Genomic DNA, 27,408 nt, shown 5'->3' with positions numbered 1-27,408 from the left:
AATAAAGATATAGAAAAAAGTCCAATCTAATTTTTTACGGAAGATATTAGGCCTTCCCCCACATGTGTCCTATGCGACCAATCAGAGTCTCTTGGAAACGAAAGCTTGGATTATGGCATTTAAATTTTGGCTCAGGTTAGATTTTAGAGCTAATTTCAATCCTCTTATTTCACAAATGCTTACCGAGTCCTCATCCTTGGCATGGTTTCTCCGTATGGAGAGTAAGATCGCGCATATAGGAGTTAGTTTTGGAAAGCTTCTTCGTTTGTCAGAAAGTTCAGCCTTTCACTTGAGTAAACAAAGGCTCCTCGACATAGAACGCCAAAAGCTGATTAGCCTGGCTTCAGGTAGATGCTCCCCTTTGAAGGTAGGGGTTCCTCCCCAAGGGTTTATAGCAGAATATTTTTTTCTGTTTAACCACTCCTCATTATCGAAGAGCTTTTATGTTAGGCCGTTTTAATGTGCTGCTTTCAGCTGTACTGTGTGGTAGGTTCTCATTATATCTCAAGCCTTTGTTGAGAATCCTAGTAAATCATTCTGATGAATGGAAGATATCTTATTTACTCTCTACTTACTCCTTAGTGATTATGGAAATGGTGGCCAAATTTTTATTTTTTATTTCTAAGAGAATGTATCACTAAGTGCATATGACTTTTGTATTTCCTTGCCTGTCAGTTTTAATACAATATGCCAATAAAAGTTTGATTGATTGATTCACACACACACTGCTAGCCCAAAGTGGTACAGTCCTTTACAGCTTGATTCTCCTGAATGGATAAACTGGACCCCAGATATCAAGAATGAGATGGTAGAATCCTCAGCTGCATCTCAGCAAAATGCAGGTGGTGACTTTTCTCTGCTCTAGACTTTGGAGAGCTGGTGCCGGTGGGCATAGACAATGTTTGATGAGGCATTCCAACTGCATTCAAAATACCTCCTTGAGTAGGTTCAGTAACGGAACATCTGGTTTGTATGGAGAATGTCCCAGACACAATCCCTGGCAGCTTTAGCGAAAGGATCTTGGGGAGCGGGTGATGGGAAAGACCTTTCCTGCCTAAGAGAGTCACTACCAGTCGGAGGAGGCAAGACTGACCTGGAGAGGAGCAAAGAATTCACTTGGTATAAGGCGGCTTCATATGTGCCTGAGCACGGGGGCTATACATTTAAAAAAACATTTTGCACCTGCCATGTGGAACAGGAGTTTTGTAGTGCAAACTTTCTTGAAAAGCTTGCAGTGAGAAAATCATCTGGCCTGCTTTAGGGATTGCAATCTGTTCATTTTATACTCAAGTCCAAGACACAGCTTGGAGAGACTTGGGACACGATCAAAGGCGACGAAGGAGTGACCCCCTCAGAAGGGACCCTTTGCCTGGCATGCTTCCGATGCAACTTCTCCAACCCACAAAAGCCTTGTGGCTTCTTTAAAACGACAGGATCCTGAAAGCACCCCAAAGTCACCATGACCCTGTGCCAGTTCTCTTGCCAGCCTGCAGAGAATTGCCACCTGGCTTTCATTCCTGACTTGCTTGAGCAGCTGCCAGTTAAGTGCAGAATGCCCGCTGGTTTCCCCTAGATGCTGGACCCCCCCCCCCCCCACCCCTCCTGGCCACCCCCCAAAGACCAGAAATCTCCAGAAGGCAAAGTGCCAGCTCCAAGCTCCTATTCTTCTTAAAATCTGCCTAAGTCTTTGCAACCCTTGAAGTCATCTTCAAATAAAAACTTGACGGGAAAGCATCCAGAGCTGTTTCTGATATGGGGATGCAGGGAATGGAAAGAGATGTGAAGTATGGAAAGTGAAAGCTAGCAAGAGAGGCACTAACCACGCGGAAATCACAATGGCACAAGTGGAAAAGCTAACCTGCAACACAAGCAGCTGCCCTAGAGCAGGGGGCTGTGAGAAAAGGAAAGTAGCTAGGTTTCTGAGAGCAGGGCTTCTGGCCCATTTGCACTGAGATATAAAGCTGACCCATGGCAAAGCATGGGTTAATCTCTGCATTCCCCTGTGCCCAGACTGAGGCCAGCTCAACCACGTGAATCTATGAAGAGGCTGTATCATGGGTCAGCCCAAGAATCCCCTAGCTCAGTCTTGTCTCCTAAGAGTGGCAGTGGCTCTCTGAGGCCAGGCAAGGTCTTTCCCCAACACCTGGTGCCTGAACTCCTAGCCACACACTTTTCTCCCCCCCCCCCCGAAGCTCAGGTTGGTTCTACTCTTGCCCCCTTTTTGACATCACCGTGAGGTACGTTAGGCCAAGAGGGTCTAACTGCCCCAAGATCATCCAGTGAGTTTATGACAGAGCAGGGATTTGAACCCCACCTACTGGGATGTGTTCATCGCAAGTCTCCTAGGTTCCTGTCTTACACCCTGACCACTGCGCTACGCTCCCTCTCCGGGACCTATTATAAGCAAAATAGGGGCTGTTCCATTGATCTGTGGCCCCTCCTTTAACATTTGCTCCAAGACCCCCGTTTTCCTAACTCCATGATCCTTCCATCCCTCCAAGTCCCCCTCCAGGATTTCTGCAGCCCTACCACAGTCGATAGTCCTCCTGCCCACCCCACCTTCCTGTGACCTCAGAGCAGCTCGTCCAATCACTTCACAGGCTTCAGACACCCCTTGCCCCGATTCCTTATTTCTGGACACTATATGACTTGATTCTAATTCTGACAAAAGAAATCTTCTAAATTAGGTCCCCCAATTAAGGCCTCCCTCCATCCCGTGACAGTTACTTGCACTTAAGCTGTGTGAAACTTGGAATGATGAATGATACCCAGGAAGGAAGAAATGTGAGAGAGACATCTGAAGGCCTCCCGGGATCACCCACAGCTGTACCCACAAATGAGCAGTCTTGATTTCGAGAAAGAGGGAGAGAGCGTGCGCACACTGCAAAATGGTATCACCTATCACATTGCAAAATGGTATTAACCATGAATGCACAAGTGCTGCAAATGGGTTGCTGTATTTCTGGTGCCTCCAGGTCCCCCCGGAAAGACCCACAATGCAGTAGAGACAGGGAGGGGGGCTGCAAAGTCCGGAGAGTCAAAACAGCAAGGCTCTCTAAAGCTACCCTGGTACATCTTTATCCCATGTTTTCCATCATGATCTCAGGGCAACGCATTCTCTTCTGTGAGGAAGGCTGAGAGAGTGTGATAGCGGCTAGTAGAATGTCGTACAATCCACGTGGCTGACAACGGCTTGCATCTCCTTGAGCCAAGTCAGCCCCTCAGACCACTGCGTCAGATTACGTGAGCCACACAAGCACCTTTAGGGAAAGTCTACTATAAAGGATTTCAAATAAGAGTTGTGTGTAACTCTCTCTCTCTCTCTCTCTCTCTCTCTCTCTCTCTCTCACACACACACACACACACACACACACACACACACACACACACACAGACAGACAGAACCCAATTTCAGCAATCAATAACACAGTTAAGTCTGTAGCAAAAATTCATGAGGGGAAGTACAGAGAAATTCAGATTCTTCTGGTATGGTTTTTTTTTTTTTACTCCCTCGTGACTGGATCAGCGGATTCGACACGTACATTTTAAGAACGACAGGATTCACCCAAGGGCGTTAGAGCACTGAGGTGGAAAGATAAGTGTGCGGAAGATGGGAGCAGGAGCCTGCCAATTCCCCTCTCTGATCAAAAAAGATATAATTGCATATTTTGAACGAGGCTGACAGAAAATACACAAGTGTTTCCTTGACTGTTCAGGCTGCATCGTGTGGGACATCCCAGCCCTCGAGCAGCGATTCTTCTCAGCGTCCTAGTTTGACATTGGGGCAGTCCCAGTTCAGTTGTGTACACAGTCTCTCTCGTGAGGACTGGGTACCCAGGATAAAAAGCGGACTGTGCTCCAGCCTTGGCTAGTGGCTGATGTTCTTGAAAAACGGTTTGCCAGCTTGAGAGTGAAATGCCACTGAGAGCAGCAGCAGAGTGGTAAAGACGGCCCGGTCTGGGTGTCTTTGCCTGTTTTGGAGTGCTCTACATTGGCCAGCAGCTCCTCTTGTTTCTGGAAGGGTCGCCGTTCAACTTGGAGCCCTTCCTCAAAAGCCTGCAGAGGCCCAGATGGGGCACTCAGGCTGCAAAATTTGCCCACCCCGGTGCTGAACAGACGACAGACTATAAACAAACAAAAGAAAGAAGTTCTTTCAGGCCCCCTGGATTTTGATGCGCTCAACTTCCCACCCAGGGTTGCCAGCCATGCAACCCTGGGACAGTCTAGGAGGCGGGGACCGACACAGACAACATAATCGGCGTCATGTCAATGCTGTGGCACCCAAAGTTGGCATGGGCCTGGAAATGAAATCTATGTGTCAGGGTGATGCTCTAGGGTTCACCTGAAACTCTATGGTTTTACCACCTGCTCAGTACCCCTGGCCAGTGTTCCCTCTAAGCTGAGTTAGTGTGAGCTAGCTCACAGTTTTTTAGCCTCCAGCTCACACTATTTTGTCTTAGCTCGGGAAGGATGGCTCCAGAGCAAACTAATTCATGCAGCAGCCGAATCGCTCGCTCACAACTTTAGTGCCAGTAGCTCACAAAGTAGAATTTTTGCTCACAAGACTCCACAGCTTAGAGGAAGCATTACCCCTGGACCCCTACTGCTGTGGAGAAGCGGGAAAAAAATGAGGGGGGGGGTACATTAGCATTGCGATGACGCTGCAGTGACGGTTTGGGCACAAACCTGGAATCACATCTGGGAGGCACTCTAGTATTCTCCTTAAATGCTGTTTCAGCTATGCGAATTCCATGACACAGCAGCGGGTGCCTGAGGGTGCAGAGCAGGAGGTCTCCCAAAGAGTGAGACCTGGCCCCCCACTCCCGGCCCTATCTGGCTTGAGGGGGAAGAATTCCAAAATGTGCGAAGAGATGTGGCACTGCCCCAAGCTTTGCTTCCCCGCTGCCTCTGTTATCAGCCCTCAACACTTTTCAGCTAACACGCAGTTGTGCCTTTGGGTCAATCTTTAATCAATGCAAGCACCTGGAAAAAGTCTACTGTACGGTTAGGACCAGGTTTCATACAAGAATTGGAAAAGGAAAATGATCAAGAACGGGACAGGGATGAGAGACGCGCGACGCATAGCACAGAAAAGCACTCCACAATGCAAGTCCTCACTCTTCAGCTACCAAACAACACACTTTTCATTTTTGCCACACAGTCAAGTGTCCGTGGCACTTCAAGCACACTGACCTTCTTTATAATAAATCCTGATGATAAACAGCATTACTATTCCTGTATTGCAGAAAAGGGATGGGGAAGGAGACACTGTCAGAGGGAAGATCAGAACTGGGGACTGCCTGGTTCACGGCTGGGTGTCCTAGCTTCTATGGCACTTTAGCTCTCCAAGTGACTTACTTAAAACCAGAATTCTGCTGCAATAATGGAATTCTACCGAACACCTCCATGGTCCCCAGGGGCTACGTGGCCATCAGAAAGAGTGAAGGAATCATACCGGCTAAATGCACAAAAGCGCACCGCTCTATCCAGGAAATGTGGAGGTGCTACCTCCAAGACACAAGTTGAGAAAGGAGGCCAGCCCACCTGCTTCCCCCACCCCTCCAAACAGAAGCAGAAACAGCAAAGCAAAAGAGTCAGTAAGAAACCAGCCAATTACCTGAGCTTGCACATCCCTGCTGGAGGGAATCTTGTAGCGACGACGCAGAGGGAAGGACTGGAGAAAGAAAAGGAGGGCTATCAGGAAGAGGCACGAGAAGCACACGACCCACTTCTTGCCAGTACCACTGGCACTGGCTTTGACTTCAAAGGGTCACAGTCGGCTCAAAACTGCTTCAAGCTTTATAAAGTATCACAAGCGAGGAAAGCTGCACAACTAAACTGGCTTGCTCCTCCAGGATAAAAGCTCTGCGGCCTGGTTCAGAGGACACCATACCTTACCTATTCCTTTGCATGGTAGGGATGCAAGATTTCATCTTCCTGCTACGTCCACCATGCGTGCCTGCCCTCCCCCCACACCCGAGTCATCCATGTATGGGCCTCGTGCCAGAACAAGGGCATGTGAGCATAAAATTCAGTGTGTGCGCCCAAAATGCATGGCTGATCTCAAAAATCCTGGAATGGACTGCATGATTTTGGCCTACCAAGATATCATTAATGGTCAACCACCAGATATCAGCGTGACCCCTATTAAAATGATTGTGTGTAGAGTAGCTGGAGCTGTCAAAGGAAGCTTACCGGTATTTTTTGGGTATTTTTTCAGCTGGATATCAGCTGAGGTATTTATCTGGCTATCCAATACAGCCCCCAATTCATTAATGGTCAACCACCAGACTCAGTGAAATCCACATTTTTGGTGGCAACATAATGCCCAACACATGTCCAAGCAGGAAGGGTGCACCAAACGGATGAACAAAATCCTGATTCCCAATGTGTAAAGGCTTTATGCAGTTGAAAGCCTATTTTGAATCGTCGCTAGAGAGTTACTTCCTGATCTTGCAGTTTAACATTTGTGTTAATGCGTATGTCAAGCATGCAGAGCTGACATTCGCAAAGAAGAGTGCAAACATCCGGCACATGTGAAAACCCCCACGCTGGACCTCTGGATGTGAACAGCTACCTAATGGTGCTTGTCAGCATTTGCTGGGACAACTCCATGATTTCAGGCCTTTAAGGACGCATGAATGCCCAAAGTCCATTATAACACCATTTTACAATGTACTTTTAGCCTAAAACCTTTTATTTTAAGATGCTCAATTCTCTGTTTTTATGCTCTGGCTGAAAATTGTTACTTTAAGCTTCCCAATTACCTGTTCTCATACTCTGGCTGGGTTTTTAATTCTGGATTTTAATTGATAACTTTTAAACATTTTATGTTGTTATTATGTTTTATCTTCTAAGCCACTTCAGGCAGGTTCCTTGGAGAAGCAGTATAAAACTTTTCTAAATAAACAAACAAACAAAATAATGAGATGGTAGCCATTTCCTTGCCATAGTTATTGTTGCTTGGCCTTTCTCGCTATAACGATTTCAAGATTTCGGTGCTTCTTGTACATTATTTTACTGCAATATTTAAGACTGGATAATACTTTATATCCCTCATACTGCAGACGCAGCTTGCCCAAGGCTTCCTTGTGAATTCATGGCAGGCAGAGACAAGACTTGAACTAAGATCTTGCTGACCTGGGGCTTAGCCTCTTTGCCATTGGCTAGGCTAGCTCAAGTTCCCTTCAGAGCACTTGGAAGTTATCTGCTCTTAAGCAAGTCATTGCTAAATGTCTTAAACTTCACGGTCTGCACAAATGATTTTTATCCCCACTTAATAGATCTCAGGTCAGAAATGAAAACCACCGACGACTGTCGGGAGCCAGAGTACAATTAATCCACTCAGAATACACTGTCTGGGCTTTGCAACAGGTTCTTTCCCTGCTCAAGGCATCCTCAGCTATGCATGCTAATCCGGCTTGCAAGTCCCCTGAATTAGCCTGGACTTTCTGAGTGTGCAGAAGCATCACAATGTCCCAGTGAGCAAGGGGGTAAGATCTGAGAATGGGAAGAAGGCATTCTGGATTTCTAGAGACTAACCTTTAACTCCAAAGTTCTGGCTGATCGGTTTGAACCTAGATAGGTTCCTCTTCTTACCTGCCCTCAGTCTGGAGACAAATAAGTTAAAGGAATGGAAAAGGGGGAAAGTAGGTGTTACTTGAGGGTTCCTGCAAGCTGTCAGAACCTGAAGAGTTCTGAAACACTGACAAATCCCACAAGCGGGGGGAAGCCTCCGCTTCTGGCATATGCGTCAAAGCGCAAGTGTTGGTGTGCAAAGCGAGGGAAGCTTTCATGTTTCTTGGACTCTCTCTACATCTCCCTTGCATTATATTTTGGAAGCTCCTGGCTTCTAGAGGTAGGGTACTCCCTGCCCCCACCATGCAACAAGTCAAGGAAGCAGAGTGTTTCATCCCACACTAGTATCAGAGAGCAACACTGGGAAGGAATATGTTTTTGCTCAAAGCAAATCTTTTGTCTTGACCACCACGGTGTACACGCTTGGGCATACCTTGTCCCGCAAGATACTGCCATTTCTATCCATGATGCTTCAATCCCCGGCCACCTCTGGATACCAAAGTGCAGGGGAATTCCCACATGTGCAAATTTCAGGGAAACCCATTCTTCAACCAAATGGATACAAAACCCAAAGAATCCAAGCTAACGCTTGAAGCTTTCGCTGTGAGAGACGGGTGGCTGAGGGTTCCCAGTCAGACCGACCCCACTGATTTACCTTGGCCTTGAGGCTGCCCTTGGGACGGCAGGACTCCCTGCCCCAGCTCGCCATTCAGCCAGAGCTGCATGCGGATGAACGGCTCGCGGCCTTTCTGCGTCAACTTGCTCCATGGCTTTGGCCGGGACAGCATGTCGCTGACGCTCCCCTGGGAGAGACCCAGCACCTGAGGGGAAGGAAACACAGAGGGGACAAAATTCAGCAGGGTGCTTGATTAGAGCAGACGAGACCAGCAGGTAGCCCATGGTCCCGCACTGGGCTCCTTCCGCCCCGGTTTTTCTTGGCCCCCTCCCTGCACCAGATCGGGACAGCCAGGAGAACATGTCGCCATCTTGTGGGCATCTGCCTCCTTTCTCAAGAGGGGAACCAGCAAGCAATGTTCCCTCTAAGCTGTGGAGTCTTGTGAGCAAAAATTCTACTTTGTGAGCTACTGGAATTAAAGTTGTGAGCAAGCAATTTGGCCACTGCATACATTAGTTTGCTCTGGAGCCATCCTTCCTGAGCTAAGACAAACATGTGTGAGCTGGAGGCTAAAAAACTATGAGCTAGCTCACACTAACTCAGCTTAGAGGGAACACTGCCAGCAAGGTATGTTCAAATAGAAGAGTGCCCATTGGGTAAGATATGTTGCCCAAATATCTGGGGCCAATCCCTCCTCCACCTGCAGCCCCCAAACTGGGCAGAGGCTCTTCTCGTCTTACAATCACCCTTTCCCACCAACTTCTTAAGACGGGGCTGAGGAGCAAGACAGACAGAGAGACAGAATCTGGTCCTTGCACAATTTGGACACCCTTCCTCAGGCTCCAGAAGTTGGTTGGTTTCTGCTTTAAATAATATTACTGTGTTTGTTACACTGAGGGTTGTTTTTGGCTAATGCTGCGCACCTGATCTCCCAAGTATACTCGGTTAATAGATAAATGGTGGCAGAATATTCACAATTGTTTTTTGTTGCCACATGTCTACAGTGATGCCCTAAAAAGAATAGGCTGCCATTTACCAAAGTGGCCTTGAAAATAAACATGACTTAAGACCACAAAAAAATATTCACCAGCCCATCTACCACTAATACCCACAGTAGCTATTTGTAAGAAAGAATGAACAAAAGAACACCCCTTCCTCTTTGTAGGGGAACAAAAGAACACCCCTTTCAGGCAATCATTCTGACTCATCGGAGGAAACCAGACCAGTGGCTATTTACATGCATGCACAAGGGCGTGCTTGCACAGTCCAGCGTACAAGCTGGCAACTGACCAGAACCTCAAGTTTTAGGTGCTACCACGCCATGCTCTTAAGAGAAGACCTCAAAACAGGTGCATCTTGAGAGGCACAAAACACCTTCTTGGCAAAGAATATCTCCAAAATATGCCTTCTGTCTTCTGTTCTGGCGCTTATTTAGCTGAGATTCATTTATTCAGAATCAGCATCTCCACTCAAAGGTGTTCAAGGCTCAGTGTTCATTTCACACGTCGACCAGACGAGAACATTAGCCGGGAGCCCCACAGTAGCCGTGAGGAAGATGTTGCATGTAGGCAAGCAGAGAACAAAAGAAGGCCCCATAATGAACTACCATCTCCAGTCCACCTCACAATCAGCTAACAGGAAGGGGCCACGGCTGGGTGAAAGAGCATCTGCTTGGTGTGCAGAAGGTCCCAGGTTCAATCCCTAGAATCTCCAGTTAACAGGATCGGGTAGTAAGTGATGTGGAAGATCTCTGAGACCTTGCAAAGCCTCTCCTGGCCAGAGGAGAGAACCCTGACTGGGCCTGGCTTAGCATAAGGCAGCGAGGTAAGTCCATGAAGATGGGAAGTAGCAGTTATTGTGACTGAAACACAGATAAACTTTGCTAAAAATCAGCGTTTACCCGGTACCAAGTTGGGAGGTGTTTTCACTGCAAACAATCTCCCCCCCCCCATTGCCTAGTGCCAGCCGTAACAGGACTAACCACCACAAAAAGAGGAGAACTCAGGCAAATCCTTACCTTTTCCCCAAATATCCTTTGGCAGATGCCATTCTTTGCTAGCTTCTCTTTGACCTGACGGGTTAGCTCTATCGTATCCACTTCCTGGTACATATAAATCTCATACTGCTCAGGGGTGAGTGGAGGAACGGAAGGTTTAGATGGCTTTGACAGAGGGACGATGGGGGAGGAAGGGAGGGGGCTGTTTTGAGGCGTCTCGCTGCGACTGGCCCCCGTCACACTCAGTTCAGAGCTCTGGGAATAGGGGGACTCCGCGTTTGGCCACTCCTTCCAGTAGTCTGAAGAGGAGGGCCCCTGGAGCTGCTGGCTACGATCCGACCGAGACTGGCTGCTGGCCTTCTCCTTCCCGCTGGGGACCTCCTCGACTTTGGGGTCTTCGGGAGGAGCTGCGTTTCTCCTCTCCGGCTGCACAGTGTTCCACCAGTTGTCTTTCCACACCCCGCTCCGCCCCAGTTCGTTTTTAACGTGCCTCAGCACTCCTTGCGTCGAGTCGGAGATACCGTGGAGATCGAGAATGGGGGCCTCTTGGGCCTCCTTCTTCAATCCAGAGGGGTTCGGCAGGGAGGAGACGCCGGAATCCACCGAGGACGAATGCTTCTTCAAGGACATGGCCAGGGGAGAATAGCTGGAGGCCGATGCAGAGATCAGTTTCGGGGACAAGATGGATATCTCTGCTTGGGACAGGGGGGTTACTTTTAAGGCCGGTTCCAGGGCGGCTTGCTGTGCTTCCATTTCACGCCGGGCTTGCTGCAGGATGGAGCGAATGGCATCGTCCGAACTGCCGCTGCTGGAGGAAGAAGGGGGCTGAGCAGGCTCAGCTGGGGAGGGGAGGAACAAGACAGGGCCAGATGAGACCAGGGTCACCACCTGAGCACCAGTGTCAGCTCTTGCAGAACTACAGATACCGACCTCAAGTACTGCAAAGAAATTTACTGGAGTCTTGTGAGCAAAAATTCTACTTTGTGAGCTACTGGCATTAAAGTTGTGAGCGAGCGATTTGACTGCGGCATAAATTACTTTGCTCTGGAGACATCCTTCCTGAGCTGAGTCAAAAATGTGTGAGCCGGAGGCTAAAAAACTGAGCTAGCTCACACTAACTCAGCTTAGAGGGAACACCTTGCAATAATTATCTCGGGGGGGGGGTACCTTGGTTATGTACAAATCAACCACGGTGTTCTTTAACAAAGTCCCTTGGACTAGAAAGAGGAGGATTTCAGTTGCCGAATTTCAGACTGTATTACGAAGCGATCTGCTTTACTTGGATAGAGCAGTGGATAAATTTGGACAACAAGAAGCTTTTAGCATTGGATGGACATGATTGCAGATTTGGCTGGCATGCCAATCTATGGTATGAAACAAAGTCCCTTGGACAGCACTGAGCTCTACCAAGCAATGCGAAAGTTTGCTGACATCTTTTCATCAGTCTCTCAAACCCCTGAGAATTACTACTAGATTCAAGTCCAGTAGCACTGTAGAAACCAACAAGATTCTGAGAGTCAAAGCTCGCTTTATCAGATACAAGTCCTTTCCCTTCTCTCTGTTCTCAGGTTTTTTCCCACTCACTCTCCCAGGCATTCTACCTTCTGTATCAGTTAATCATCTCAAATCACACAGGCACCAACACAAAGCTTTTGTGTCCACACTGGAGATGATTTAAAAAAAACCCTGATGAGGACTAGTTTGGGAAAGTGAAAAAAGTTTCTTGCATAATAACACAAATATTGGTCTTATACCAGTTTAATTGCTATAATTGCTTTAATTACCACCACCACCACCCGCCCAAACTGTAGTCTCACGAGGATGCAGAGAATTTGGTTAGAGGCACCCCTCCGTCACCCTGAATTTATTTCAGCGTGAGCTTTCATGAGTCAGAGCTCACTTTGGACTGGATTTGGTCAAAGCCTTTCTTTGCAACACCCCCCATCCCTCGCCGCTGTGGCTAGGTATGTAACCAAGGCTGTGGATGATGCACCCGGGGAAGTGAATGCTGACTCATGACAGCTCGTGCTGAAATGCATGTTTGTTAGTCTTTAAGGTGCTAGCCACCTCCTGTGTAGCAAGGTTCCCTAAAGGGCTCTTGGCAGCAGTCTGCACAAGCCAGGGGCCCTGAGAACTGTGGGAAGGTATGAGGGAGGGAGCGGGTGGCGGGGAGCGACGACTGGGAAATTTCCCACACCCAAATCTCCTCCTCCAGGTCCCTACAAACACTCTGGGACTTGAGCAGGCCAGTTTCCCCATTTCCTTTCCTTTCATTTCCGCTCTTTAACTAAGTCTCAACTGCACTCAACACTCTACGCCTGCTAGAGCATGCTCAGCCCCAGTCAGTCTATTTTTGAGGTCTCCATGCTTCTGGTTAATATCCAAGTCATTTTTTTTTTTTGGGGCACACCTGGAGAGTGTCTTGAATATAGAGAGAAGCCTCCTGTGGGTGGCACTTTCGCTGGTGCTGGACACAGTTGGCAGGGGGCCGGCCACATAGATTATCCCACTCTCCTGCCCTCAAACGGCAAGGGCGGCAGTGAGTCCCTACCTGTTTTCTGCACCTGTAGCTCCCTTTTGGCTTGCTCTAGGATGGATTTGATAGCATCATCGGAGCTTGCCTCTGTGGTTCGAATTCTCGTGGTGATGTTACCTGGAAAAAGTGAGAAATTTAACGACGGTTAACCATCGGAGGAGAGGGTTTTCATTCAAAGCCAGTAGGAGATCAACCAAACCAAATCAAAACCAGTATCCACTGCCACATTTTTGTGCTCTGTGTAAGGACACCAACCTGCCTTATACTCACCTCAAAAATGGCCTGGATTATTTTTTTTTTACTGCTTTACATTCTGAATTCCGAATTTTAAAATTCAGTTGTTCAAGCTTCCTGTGTTCCCCCTTCCCTCATTCTTTTGTATGACTTTAATTTGTTGAACTGTCCTTTTTTTAAATAACGAATATGGTGAACACCTCTGGAGTCTCTGGTCAAAAATTACTTACAGAGTGTCTTTTAAACAAATGTTCTTTTAAACAGATTTAACATATTGGATCAGATTCTCTTGGGCCAGGTGCCGTCTGTTCTGCCTGGCAACATCTCTTGAAGGCCTTTAACCCTGCTACCCAATATATTTTAGCAGGGACTTTCTATGTGGAAGACACATGCTCCATCACTAAGGCAGGGTAATACAAAGGTTGGATTAAGACTTGGGAGACCTGCGTACAAATCCTCTCTCTGACCTAAAGTCCACTGGTTATCCTTGGGGCCAGGCTCTCTCTCTCATCGCCTAACCTACCTTACAAGATTGCTCTGAGGAACAACATGGAAGAGGGAGGAACCAGGCATGCTATCTCCGAGCTCCCTGGAGGATACTTGCCTAACAAAGCCTCTTAAACTCGGTTTGCCTCTGAGATGAGAGGACGCTTCCAAGCACCAGAACCTGATCACAAAGACTTAAAACTATTCCCACTCAACAACAGCTAGTGAAAGAAAGCACAAGTTGTAGGCCTATTTCTTTCCCACTTGAAAAAGAAAGAAAAGAAAACCAACTACAAACTACTGTTCCAAATATAGCGCTTTTTCCGTTGCAGGGGAGAATCTTTAAGAGGAAATACTGACTATGGGGTAAGGGTACAGGGGGAGAACCATTTATTTGAGTTATCCTGGCAATACTTGGAGCTGCCTATACGATTAAATGTGATTTTTAAAAGTCCCCTCCCCAGTAAGATGAAGCATATTTTTCATTTTAAAAACAAAAACACAACACGCCTAACAACTTGGAAAGCTATTTCGTTTGCCATCCGTAAGTATAATGCTTCTCACAGGGCTGCTTTTAAAAGACACAGGAGCATGCACGCGCGCACACACACACAGCTGAGTGTGAATTGCACTTGAAGACGTAAAGCGTAACTAATGCAGGGTGACAGAGCAGACTCCCATGATTTTGGACCTGACAGGTCTCCCCCCTCCCCATTCCTCCAGCGGCCACCATCACTGCTGGGACGCAGGGAGGCATTTATGTGTACCGAAGGGCTGGCCCACGACATTCTGGCGCCTGTGGCAGAAAGTCCAAGCTGGCTTTTGCTCCCATTCATTTTACACACGTTGGGGGGGATCCTTTGTGAAGTTCCCGGGAACAGCTCTTGCGTAATTCAGGGAGGCTTGTGGGGGGAAGGCTTCCAGATAGACTGCATGGTAAAGGGCTGGATCCCATGGTAAATTTCTGCTAGTGGAAGGGGGCGCATGTTGTTAAATTTCAGCGATTTCCTCCCTCCTGCTGCAGACAACTAGATCTGCCCCTCGCATGATTATGGGTCTCCTGTCTCCCAGGATCAGCGTTCTGGGCTGCAGCAGGAGGGGACAGGCAAGGCAGTTGCCTTCCATCAACTGAAATACGCCTCGGCGTCTAGTCACGCCGGCCACATGACCACGGAAACGTCTTTGGACAGCGCTGGCTCTTCGGCTTGGAAGCAGAGATGAGCACCGCATCCCTAGAGTCAGAATCGGCTGGCTTTCGAGCAAGGGAAAGCTTTACCTTTACCTAGTGCAGATGCAGTGTGGGATCCTAAGTCTCCATCTCCCCACTCTGCTACTTTGTATGACATCCACTGGCATCACCTTGCCTTTTGGTGGGGTTGCTTCTGCTTTGCGCCCCCACCCCCAACGTTGCCCCCCGGACCATTCAGTGGGGGTGGGGGTTTCTTTATTTACTTCGCTTATACCCCGGCCTGTCTCTACAATGAGGACCCAAAGTGGCTCACACCGTTCTCCCCACCCCTGTTTTATCCTCACGACGACAAGCCTGCGAGGTAGGTTAGGCTGAGAGAGAATGGCTGGTCCAAGGCCACCCAACAAGCTGACACGGCAGAGCAGGGGGTTGAACCTGGGCCACCCAGATCCTAGTCCGACACACACACACCCTTTGCCATCCAGTTGCGGCTGACTTATGACAACCCCTCATGGGGTTTTCAAGGCGAGAGACATACAGGAGTGGTTTGCCATTGCCTGCCTCTGGGTAGTGACCTTGGGCTTCCTTGGTGGTTTCCCATCCAAATACTAACCGGGGCTGGCCCCACTCAGCTTCCAAGATCTGACGAGAGCGGGATACCTTGGACTATCCAGGTCAGGGCCCAGCACCCTTACAACTACATTTGAACATGGACTGTGGACTGGATTGCACCCTGCAGCCCTTAGGTCCGCCGGCCAGCTGGATTGGGGGAGGGGGGCAGAGCCACAGAAAGTTGCCCAAGAGCCACCAGGCTGAGAGCCAATGCTGGGCACAATTGCCCAGAGCCATCCCGGTCCCCCCACTTCACCCGGGCATAAACAGTGCTCCAACATAAGGCTGAAATCGACACTTGTGTCTGGAGTAGGGATCAGCAAAGGGTGACACAGACACACTGGACTGGAGATAACCAGGCTACAACTGTATTACGGTTCGCAAGTTTGATCCAGATTTGCACTGCCCTCTGCAACCAGAGTCAGGCAAGAGGAAGAAGTGTGGCTTGGTGCGACCGGGTCGTCTGCAGCCATTGCTGTACAGGCTCCTTTCCGCACGGCACCCGCTCTCTGCTTTGAGGCACATTTGGGTGGCTGGATTGGGGATGGAATCTAGGTAGCAGGTGCCGGAAAAGCCTTTTGTCCACCTGATACCCTGCAGAGGCCACCGTCAGTCAGAGAAGTCGACACTTGACTAGATGGAGGGATGCTCATATATGTTTATAGAGGAGTATTAAGTTGGTTAGTGGGGCCTTTTCAGCGTGGATTTCTTTCCATTGGTTCTGGTGTCATACTGCTTCGGTTTATCTCAATTTCTGCACACATTCTTATGCCTTTAATTTTAGCTTCATTCTTTTTGACACACACACACCGGTCTTTTGAAACCACTTTTACCCCTATATTTTTCTGGAAGCTGATTCTGAGTCGTTTTTCCCCCCTTGTGTGTACTGTTTCTGTTTGTTTTCTTTGTCCCACCCACCTTCAACCCACTTTTCAATTACTGTCATCCTCAAACCACTCCCCCCACTCCAAAGATGTGTGGTTTCAGTTTTGATTAAAAAAAAAAACAGCCCTAAAATAGCAATATATTGATGCAGTGTTGTAATGATAGTTTAAGAAGGTTTCCTGAATTCACAGCTTTCATTTAAAAAAAAGAGTAAAACTTTATCCCCCCCCCCCCTGACATGTAGATATAAAGGGAAAGGCTAGAGACTTATTTTTTTCAAAAAACAAAACAAAACAAAAGCTGGGAATGTTAGGCTTTTTTTTTTTTAATGGGGGTGCTTAAAACATTACTGATGATGACGGCACTCTCTCTTGAAAATCCTCATTATTAAAGGCATGTGAGGAAGAAAATAACCTGACTCTACAACTTTGAAAATGCACGGGGAGGACAGATGTGTGGAAGAATCATGCTCCAGCCGATTCCAATACTTGTGGATTGATGGCCAAGAAAATCAGGAGTCAGTCCAGAGTGTGGAAAAGGTCTGGGATGGGGCAGAAAGAAGAGGTACCTTGTTGTCCTACAAGCACTGTGCTTGTCAGAAGAGCAGAGGAGCTTGCCATATTGAGAAGGAACATTTGGCATCAGTGAGCCAATATGCAAGGTAGTCTAGTATTGCCAGCCCCGATTACAGATGTACAGAGTTCTGCCTGTTTGGGAGGCAAGATTGGTTTGAGGAAAAAGCAAGGCCTTTGCCACTGTGGCCCCCAAGACAGAAAGAGACGCTCCCAGAGGTGGTGTGCCAAAGTGCCTCACTTTCTGGCATCAGGAAGATGTGCAAGATTTTATCACTTTTTTTGTATTCTGCTGTTCATATGCTTTTATGGAAGGGTTTTGGGGTTGTTGGTTTTTTTGGGTATTGTGTGTGTGTGTGTATGCCTGGAGGTCATGACTGATTTCTGGTGACCCCTAGTGGGGCTTGGATGTTTCAGAGAGGTGGCTTGCTATTGCCTGCCTCTGCATCCAAGCCCTGGTATTCCTTGGAGGTCTCCCATCCAAGTACTTGCCAGGGTCGGCAAGAATCTTAGCTTCTGAGATTTGACAAGATTGGGCTTGCCTGGGCTTATCACTTTTATGGAAGTTTTGTATGTATACTTTATTTTAAATGCTTTTAATTTTGAAATGTTTTAACGTCTGATGTTTGCTACCTTGGGGATCCTACCTAGGTGGAAAGGTGGCACAAAAAAAATATTTCAAATAAAGTTTCTTTTAAAAAACTGCTGTAGCTATTCTGGCTTTGCTGAGTCCTGTTGCCATTGGAAAGAGGGGTTTTTTTTAAAAAAACTGGCTTACTTTCATATTACAGAAACAGAGCTAATTAGACGAACAATCCCAATGTTGCAATTTTAGGTATTCAATATTGTTTCACAACCTGTCTTGAGGATAGGATGAGCTGCTATAAATATGGTGGTGGAAAGTGCCATCAAGTTGCAGCCGAATGATGGACACCCCACCATAGGGTTTCCAAGGCAAGAGACGAACAGTGGCGGCTTGCCATTCCCTGTCTCTACATAGCATCCCTGGACTTCCTGGGTGGTCTCCCATCCAAATACTAACCAGGGCTGAACCTGCTTAGCTTCTGAGATATGACTAGAGCAGGCTAGCTTTGGTCATCCAGGTCAGAGAGCTATAAATATAGTAAGAAGAGGAGGAGATTGGATTTATACCCCGCCCTCCACTACCTGAAGGAGGCTCAGAGCGGCTTACAAATGCCTTTCCCTTCCCCTCCACACAACAGACACCCTGGGAGGTAGGTGGGGCTGAGAGAGCCCTGACAGGAGCTGCTCTTTTTCAAGAACAGCTCTTATCAGAACTCTGGCTTGCCCAAGGTCATCCAGCAGGTGCAAGTGGAGGAGTGGGGAATCAAACCTGATTCTCCCAGATTAGAGTCTGTGCACTTAACCACTACACCAAACTGGCAAGCATAAATCAAAAACCAAACCAAACCAGCAGCTTACTTAAGGCCACTGTTCCTGAGGGAGTTCATTACCTTGGCGGTATTTGAACCCAAGGCTTCCTGGCACTGCACTTGCTCTCTGCTGTATCTGATTTAGCTCTGCAAAGCATGGGGAGGCTGAAACATGGCTGTGAAGTCACCTTTTTACTTGTTAATCAGTTCAGAAATCTAACACACACACACACACACACACACATTTAAAATGGCCTGCTTTTTTTTTGTGTGCTTCAAGCAGGCCACAAGAGTAAGTCAGAAAAACACTTTAAGTGACGTGTGTCAATTTCGCCTTTGAAAATAAAGATGACACTGACCGCCGAGGGCAGCTGGTCCTATACCGTTATGGGGTACAGCAGAAAAATCCTGAGAACAGAAGAGAGACTGGGCTTCCCTTGGAGATCAGGAGCATCTCTACTCTCTCTGCTTTTGAAAATGCTAGTAAGGCTGTACTTTTTAGGAGAGACTTTAGTTAATAGCAGAGGGAGTCAGGGCTGCTATTATTTTGTATATCGGTGTCACCGAATGTTGTGTTTTCATTTTGTCTGACTTGGACTCTTGGTAATCCGCCTTGGGTCCCTCTTCTGGAAAGCGGGGGAAAGGACGGCCAAAAACATTTCAGTTAGTACAGTGACAGTGTGCAGAGGTGAACTGCAGTTTTACAGAAACAGTTCAATACTCCCTCACAAAACCATCTTCTCCTATGCTTTATATGTAATCTATCAGGAATCCCATCCTCCCTCAGCAGGAAGCTGAACCTTAATATCAGACCCTCTGAATCCTTCCACAAAGATGATGTCTGAGGCAAGAATTACTTGCTACCTGAGCAAATTCCCATTTGGGGCATTGTGCTGGTTCCCCACGTTCAGCGCTCCTAATCAAAAATGATACTTAGGACATAGGCAATGCTTTCAGTGTTCAGAGTCCTGCAACATACGATATTGTGCTGATCTGCACAACAGTCCTGCAAAGCAGGCCAGAATTACAACCACCTATTTGGGGGAATAGCAGGACTGAGACTGAGACAGAAAGGCTTTCTTAAGGCCACTTAGTGAGTCTGTGGCACAGACAAGATATGAACCGGCAACTTCACAGATCACAGCTCATCCGCTTAGCCGATGGGCTAGAACCAGTTGCTTCAAAATCTGTGTGTCATTAAGGCACAATCACGGTAGAAGGAAACCCTGCTTGCATCATACGGGTCTCCTGAGGAGTGTGCGCATCGCTGTGATACTGGAGTCTCCTTTTATGTATCAACTCATAGCAGAATTACTTACTGTTGTGAAAAGTGAGACCTCCACAACAAAGCCCCAAAGAGTTGGTCTCAGTGGCTATAAGCCATTTCCTGTAAGAACAGTCAACATAGGGTAGAAGGCAAGAGTTTCAGACTTGGGCTAGGGAGACCCAGGTTCAAATCTGTGTTCAACCATGAAATTCACTGGGTGACCTCAGGCCAGTCACACACACACACAAACACTCTCTCTTTCTCTCTCTCTCTCTCAGCCGAAATGGCCTGATAAGAGTTGCTGTGATGGTCAAATGGGGCTTGCAGGATCGACAGGATACCAGTGTGATCAAGATAAATGAAAAATAATATCTGATTCTGTCTAGGAGAGGTAGAAGCTTTCACTCAAAGGAGCCAGGTTAGTAGTAGTAGAGCAGTAGAATGAGAGAGATGGGGAAAGATCTAGAGCTCTTGCTGTTAAAACCCATGGTTTGTTTTATACTTACTGGTCCGGTGCAGACCCAACACTGGTTCCCTGAGAACCACGGTTTGCGAACCAGGAGCCAGCCTCAAGAAAGCATGCCTCTTTCCTCTTCCAGCACAAATACCCCTCCACCCTTCCTTTATTTGAGTCACCCATAGGTTTGGCTTTGCACACACTCCGAAGTTCACCACTGTTAAAGCAGCCAGTATCGGAGCCACTGGAAAACTCTGGTTAGCGTCAACCACAGTTAGCATCTGTGCACACGTTAACACTGAAACTGTGGGCTCATACAAGCAAGGGACAGGAGGGATGAATTTGTGCGCCAGAAGAGGGAGAGAAAAGGGTGATTTCCCCAAGACTGGCTCCTGATTAGCAAACCACACTGGCAGAGAGCCGGCATTACGCATGCACCGGCCCATTGTCTGTTTTTCCATCAGATTCCAGGCCAGAATCAAACTGCAACCCTTTTACGTGTCTGGAGTTAAAAAATTTTTTAAATAAAATACAGAAGACACACAAGCTAAGCACACGCCACTGCCCCGAGATCGACTGCAAAGAGAAACACCTGCCTGTGACGTACCTTCCGACCCATTTCTTCGTTTCGGTACTTCCTGAAATAGCCTGCTCAGGTTCTGGCCTGGATTCTCTGTTGAAAAACAAGTTGGGTAAGAACAAAACAATCAGGGGATGATGGTTCTGACAACTGTGGGCCGCGAGACGACACAAAACGGGTCTGGTCTAGCAGGGGAGAGGCAGAGGGGGTGAAAAAAAACGAGCAGTATGGGGGGGGGGGTTCCGACTTTTCCAGTCCAGCCAGAGAAGCTGGGGGCCCTTTGGAAAGGAAGCGAGGCAGGCCGGGTTGTTAATAAAGATTACGGCTATGCTCAAGAAAGGAGATTAGTCAAGATATAAATACACTTCTCAAAAGGTATAAAAAAAATTGGAGAGGGGTCAGTAATCCTTGCAAGAGCTCTCGAGCAAAAGGAGGACAACACGGTACAAGACACCCACACCCCCGTTTGCAAGCACAGGATTTCCAGGCAAGAGGTGCCTCCGAGAGATTTTAGGATTAAATGGGTCAACCCCCCACTCTCTTTCTTAAAATGGATTCTCCCACCCCCACCCCCTTTCAGATGACGGCACACCAATGAGCAAAGCAAGCAAGCAAAGAGAAATTCCAGGGGACAACCCCTCTTGCCCAAGCTACCATGCAACATAAAGGAAAAGCCACTTTCGGCTGGAACCAACTCAATTTGTGGAAATTTTGAGTTTTGAGGGAAGAGGGAGACAGCTGACAGAGCAGGTGACATGTTGGGCGGGAGTCCCACATGGGCGTCGGCTCCGAAAAAGGGCGGGGCGCCCCCTCTTTGGCGTTTTTGAGCTAGAGAGAAAATGTCCTGCGGCCAGCCTGCGCCAGTGCAGTGCCACTGTGGGGCTGCACGAGAAGATGGAAGACGGACCGGCTGTATAACTAGCCATGTTGCATGTGGGAAAAGGAAAAAAGAAAAACAGTTGTGGGAAGAACGATAAAGCATCCCAAGTCTCTTATTCGGTGCTTGGTGTCGGTCATTCTGCTGTTCGAGATCAATTTAGAATGTTGGGAGGATTTGTGACGGAAGTTCCAAAATGAATGACCGAATCGAGAGAGAGAGAAATGCAGAAATCGGTAATGCTATTGCAATTTAAAATCATCTTAGGCATTATACGCAACAATCGTTCACAAGGAGAGAACTTCTTCAAACTGTGAACGAGCAGAGGGTTAGGATATTTTGTACTCCCCAAGACACGGCTAAGAAGGGAAACCTATATTTTTATTCCTGGTCTTAGCAGGGGGAAGGTTTAGTGCCTTGCCCCTGCGGGTGACCCCTTTGCCTTCTCGCCGGCATGCAAAGGGCTGTCCCAGTGCCTGCTTTGAAGGCGCAGGATGCAGCCACATGGCAGAAGCTCAGCAGGTCTCAGTCTGCTCACTGCCTGTACAGGAACCCCCAGGGGATGCTGCCTTGAGCTCTGAGTCAAGGTAACGACATTAAAAGGAATAAAAACACGGGAGAGGGTGGACTACACAGGAAGTTACCCACCGGGTAGTCCTTAGTTCAAACCTTGCCTCTGCCAAGATCTTATCAGGTGACCTTAGGCAAGTCACAACCTCCCTAGCCTCAACGCCTGGGATTGTTGCACTCACAAGAGAACAACGCACACAAAGTGCTCCGAGCATCCTAAGACATCTCTGTCAATGCTTTTTTAAACATACAGCCACTGTTGCAGTAGAAAGTGAATTAGAGATAACGTTGCAATGGGGGGGGGAATTCATCAGCCCCTTGTCCCTGGTTTAGCCACCATAGACAGAGACCCCCTTGGTGGGGAGTCAAGTTTTTGCTTCCAATGATGCCCTTGAAACAAACCAGGATTAGGGATGAGGAAGGGAAGGGGGTAGGGGAACTGCTCCACACCAAGCAGACTGACAGAACTGTGGCTACCACTGAACAAAAAAACCCAGGATGGTTTAGCATTTCTATTCCCACAGCCGTTTTGCTATGCAGAGCCTTGCAACTAAGGCCCCGTTCTCAATTTCATTCCACTCTGAACCAAGCACAGATTGTAGTTAAGTTTTCCCATTGGTATGCACCTCTCCTTCCTCTACCTGGAACTGCAGGCTTTCAGCAGTAGATTCCTTTTTGCTAAAATAATGCCGGATTCGACCCACTGCACCCATGTGCTTGCACACAACCCAAGACATGAGGTGGATGGTGCTACAGAGGGTACCCCAAACGGAGGAAAACCATGACCCAAGGCAGACAGCTTAGCTTCTGCCATAAGAAGCTGCAAGTGCAGCATAAATCAAGGAAAAGGGTTTTGATCACAAAGTATGAAGGCGAGGACAACCACAAGGAAAAGGAACAACAGGCGATTTCGACGGGTGGGGAAATTTGGCTTTCCTAGAAGGAGTTACAACATTCTGCCTGAGAAGCTCGACGGGGAACAGACCATAGGAGACAGTGGGAGTCATCTGCGCCACCTCCTTGCGCTATTAACAAGAGGAGAGGCACCAGGAAAGCCCTCCTCATTGGGACAGGACCGTGGCCTACTAACAGAGCACACAGCTGGCATGCAGAAAATCCAAGGGCTTAATCCTAAGTATCTCCAGGGAAGGATTTCAAGTGGCAGGCCCTTTTCTCCGCCTGACTCTGGAGAGTTACTATGGGTCAGAGGAGACCACATTGGGCTACACGGGTTATCTTGTCTCAGTACCGTGCAGCTTTGTCTCCATGGGTGGAGCGCATGACTTCCATGGTGTAGGCCCCAGGTTCGACCCCTAAATTCTTGGGTAGCTGCTGCTGGGAAAGTCCCTTTTTCTCCGCCTGAAACCTTGGAAATCACTGCCTGGCAATACTGCCTGAGATGGCCGGAGGCCAGCATAGGGCAGCTTTATATTTTTATATTATTTATTATTGTTATTATTATTAATATTATTATTATTATTATTATTATTATTATTATTATTATTATTATTATTGTTGTTATTGTTATTATTATTGTATTAATATTATTATTATTATTATTATTATTATTATTATTATTATTATTATTATTATTATTATTATTATTGTTGTTATTGTTATTAATATTGTTATTATTGTTGTTATTATATGGCCCTAGAAAGAATGAACCAGTTGTTACAATAGACCCAGGGTTTGGATCCAACAATCTCTTCTGCTCAGGAAAATGAAAGGAGGAGTTCCCCTTGGCTACCCAAAAAGGCTATGCTAGGAATCACGGGACACACATTACATATGAGATGGAGGTTGTACTAAGGACGGGAAGTCAGTGAGGTTGACTGAAAAGGCTGGCCAGCACCAACTCACGGAGTCCTTGGGGGCAAAATAAGAACATTTAGCACGAGGCACCCATTGTGCTCCGCCAGACGTTACCAGGGACAGGGGAGAGAGTGGTGGCAACTCCATCTCTCTTGCAATAACTCGTTCTGCCCTGTCGGCGATGAAACCTGTTTCTCGTGGGAGTGCGCAAAAGAAATACTTGGCAAAGATGGGTTATTTATTTCAGTGGTTCTTACATGGACCATCTCACCCAACTCAATACTGCACAGCCTCCTCTGCAAGCGTGTGCCAGCCCTTCTGTTAATGGAGATCAATGGGATAACCATCCCCCCTCCCCCCTCTACAGTTTTTCTTTACGCTTCGGCGAAGTACATTATATAACCCCTGCTGCTCTTGCTTTCTATTGATCTGCCTGGCCCTTAAGCAGAAGACGAGAGTTGAATATGGCAAGGAGCGTAATCCCTTTCTCTTGCATTTGTGGGGTGGGTAATTATGAGCCTGCCATGGGGAGGGGCCACAGTGATAAAGCTCAATGACTCCTTTTGTCTACAGGTTGTTGAAGAGGGCAGGGGTCTGGACCATGCCATCCCCAAGGATCATTCAGATGATAACAAGGCGTGATTTCAAAGGCCTACTCCTCACTTGGGTCCATTTGATGTATACTGGACTAATGAGAGGGATGGGTGAGGGGAAGTAGATACCATTCCACCTCCTCAAAACAGTCCTACAATGAAAGTGGGACACATGGCGGACATGAACCATGAGGACTGTTCAGTGAAAGCACATTTTGCACCAGCCTAGAATAGCTTCCAATGAAGCCCTTGAAACAAACCATGATTAGGGATGAGGAAGACCTTTGAAAGTATATTTTTTTCTGAATATACTTCAGACCTTTGGAAGTGTATTTTTTTTAAAAAATGTTTTGTTGCAGTCAAATGAATTGGGGCTATCCCAAGACCTTTGAGCGTGCATGGTAGATGGTCAACCAATCTTCTTACGAATTAACAGAGGACCCAATTCCCTGTGAAGTTCTACCACATCAGTCTTGTAGAAGAGCAGAGGAGGTAAGCAACTATATGTGTGTCCCACATACAATCTGTGCAAGGCAAATTGTAGGTCGGACACAGAGGGATGGCTTTGCGAAAAGTCAAGGTCAAGCACCACCTCCTGCTTGTTTCAATGAGGGTGACACTGGAGACTGTCCCCGTGTCTTTGCACCATCTTAATGGTCTTCCACTCTGCTGCTTCACTGTGATTTATGGCAAAGCTACCTTTGTGTCTTCCATGTACAATCTGCCTTTAACTCTTTAAGCTTAAATCGAAAACCATCTAAAGGGCTTTGGTGGCTCAGTCTGGCAAGCTGTCTGATTGAATCCCGCCATCTACTGAGAACATACACTGAAAGAAAGGTTGGTGGCCAACGCCTCACTCACCTCTTTGCCTGCCCTGGATGCTGCGCAATGCCAAGATGTTCTGCTCGTCCGAGAGGAACTGCTTCATCTTATGAAACGGCTCCTTGCCTCGCACCGTCAACTTATTCCATGGTTTCGGCCGAGCCAGGATCTCGCTCACGGAGCCTTGGGAGAGCCCCAAAACATAATGTCCAAATATCCGCTGTCCAATATTGTGCTTGATCAACTGCTCTTTGACCTGACGTGCAATTTCAGCTGTGTCGATTTCCTCGCCTTCGGAGGCACTGCCGGTGCTTTCCGATTGGCTGGGTGATGGGGCCATGCCGTTGACGTCCGGGCTTTGTTGCAAAGGACTTTGGGAAGATATGGAGTTTGTGCTGTAGGGACCTGCTGAAAAAATCATGCTTGTGCTTCCTGCTTCCTGCATTGCCTTGGAGTAGAAGGACTGCATAAGCTGGCGCTGGAGGAGAGAGTTTAGTGCAAATTTTCCTGTAGAAGCCAGGGGTAAGCCGGAGCTTGCCAAGGACGAGCTGAAAAAGTCTTGACTTAAACCCGTTGGTGAGAACTGGTGAGTACCATTAGTATTGGAAGCCTGCTCCCCTGTGTTGCGGGGCAACTGAGAAGGAGGGGAGGCTGGCAAAGTTGCAGGACGCTGACTCTCAGGCTGGTCTTTCCCTTTTCTCCTGGCTGACCCTACAAGGAAGGTCAAACATAATGCATTATGGGGGATTAAAAAGGGAAAAAAAGACCAAGACCAAAATGCAGAGTTTGCCCCACAAAAGGGAAAAAAGAGGAGGTTGCTTTTTTTTTTTTTTTTTGCTTTTTGCCGTTGTTGTTTTTTTGTGTGTGTTTTAAGTAAGGGCCAATGAAGAAGGCGGTTTGGGTAGTTAATTTTTGTGTTTTTTAAATTTTTCGTCAAGCCAAACAAGGCCCCCAAGACAAATAACATGCATTTCATGTTTGCACCTTTCTTGTATGTTGCAGCCTGGAGAATCCCCCTTTCCAAACATTTAACAATAGAACAATGACATGAAGTGCAGTTATACAATTTATCGTTGTAAAAACTTCATTGACAAAAGGGAAAAAAAAATCTCGTTCCCACTTGATTTCCTCCTCCCCCCTCCCCAGATAAAACACACACACACACACACACACACACACACACACACACACACACACACACACAGCTTGGTTGAACCCAAATGCAGCAAACATTTGATAACACTGGATAACTCTTGCTTGTTTACACAGACTATTAGCATGGAGGATCCCATGGAATAGCTAAGAGGCTATTTTAGAATGTAATAAACACCTAGATGCCCGTTTACACATTTGCCAACTGCCGTGGAAACCATTATGTGAAGAGAAAAAAACCCAATTCAACTGCAAATTCCAATCCACTTAAAAAAGAAATACGGGGGGGGGGGGGGGCAAAATGAAAATGTAAGAAAACCAACAAACCCCCAAACGCACCACTGGAAATTTGGTTTTTTCCTGACAGCCTGGCTAAGTATTTGAGACGCACACATACTTTGGACATTCACTTTAAATCTATTTTATGAGGAAGGGGAAAAGACATTAGCACCATTGCCAAGTGTCCTACAGCAATGGAAGACAGATTCAAAAAATGCCAATCACCGGAACATCCGGAACGATTCCCATCATCCTAAACCCTTGCAAATGCCTCTCAGGTCTTCAGATCTTATTCTGTACATCTCTCTCATAACAGGAGGCCGGGAGAGAAGAAGCAGGGAGAGATATCAAAAGCGAATCAAGATCCTCACAGTCCCGGTCACGCACCAGGGCCCTGATCTCCTTTCATTCTCCCAAAGAATCAAAGCATCACAGCTCCCTCCCCCCCTCAATCCGATCTCACCCACTTACCACTCAGGTCACTGTTCGTGATCCGTAGCGTGGCGTTCTCAGACTGTAGCAGGCGGTTCTTCTCCAGAAGCAGGACTTCCAGTGGTTTGGACGCAGCATCCTACAGGGAAAGCAGAACAAGCAGTCAGTCCGGGGATGCCTGTGAGACGTCGGGAAGAGTCGCTGAGCAAGTGGGGACAAATTCAGCAAGGGACTGGTGCTGGAACTCTAGCATGTGGCATCTGTGTTCCAGCGAGAATGTTACAAGTCTCCAGTCTACAGCACCCGATGGCTAGGGGTTTTGATGCAGACCACTTATCGGACCATGAGATGTATTTTTAAGTGCTCCATTAATCTTTTTTTTTTTTAAACACCTGTTTGTCTTTCGACACAGTGCTTATCTTGGCGTATCTTCCTCGAAACACTGTTTCAGCGCTACGGAAAGAAC

The 27,408-nt window shown here is 47.4% G+C and overlaps 1 protein-coding gene across 4 annotated transcripts in view; it reads right to left on the bottom strand.

The window, feature by feature from the left end:
• The window catches only part of CUX1 (cut-like homeobox 1), a 238,095-nt gene that overhangs the window by 38,697 nt on the left and 171,990 nt on the right, over positions 1-27,408 (bottom strand). For 2 of the 4 annotated variants that reach the window (XM_015408030.1, XM_015408031.1), the window contains exons 13-19: positions 26,982-27,081; positions 25,119-25,790; positions 20,430-20,495; positions 12,742-12,843; positions 10,212-11,029; positions 8,234-8,399; positions 5,618-5,674 (exon numbers count right to left, since the gene is read on the bottom strand). In XM_015408030.1, coding sequence (XP_015263516.1) covers positions 5,618-5,674; positions 8,234-8,399; positions 10,212-11,029; positions 12,742-12,843; positions 20,430-20,495; positions 25,119-25,790; positions 26,982-27,081 — 1,981 coding nt within the window. The remainder of the gene's footprint in view (positions 1-5,617; positions 5,675-8,233; positions 8,400-10,211; positions 11,030-12,741; positions 12,844-20,429; positions 20,496-25,118; positions 25,791-26,981; positions 27,082-27,408) is intronic. The other 2 variants (XM_015408027.1, XM_015408028.1) reach the window with 1 other exon arrangement.

Source organism: Gekko japonicus, unplaced genomic scaffold (genome assembly GCF_001447785.1).
Source record: "Gekko japonicus isolate JY-2015 unplaced genomic scaffold, Gekko_japonicus_V1.1 scaffold1, whole genome shotgun sequence".
NCBI lineage: Eukaryota > Metazoa > Chordata > Lepidosauria > Squamata > Gekkonidae > Gekko > Gekko japonicus.
This window is presented reverse-complemented; position numbering and strand designations above follow the sequence as displayed.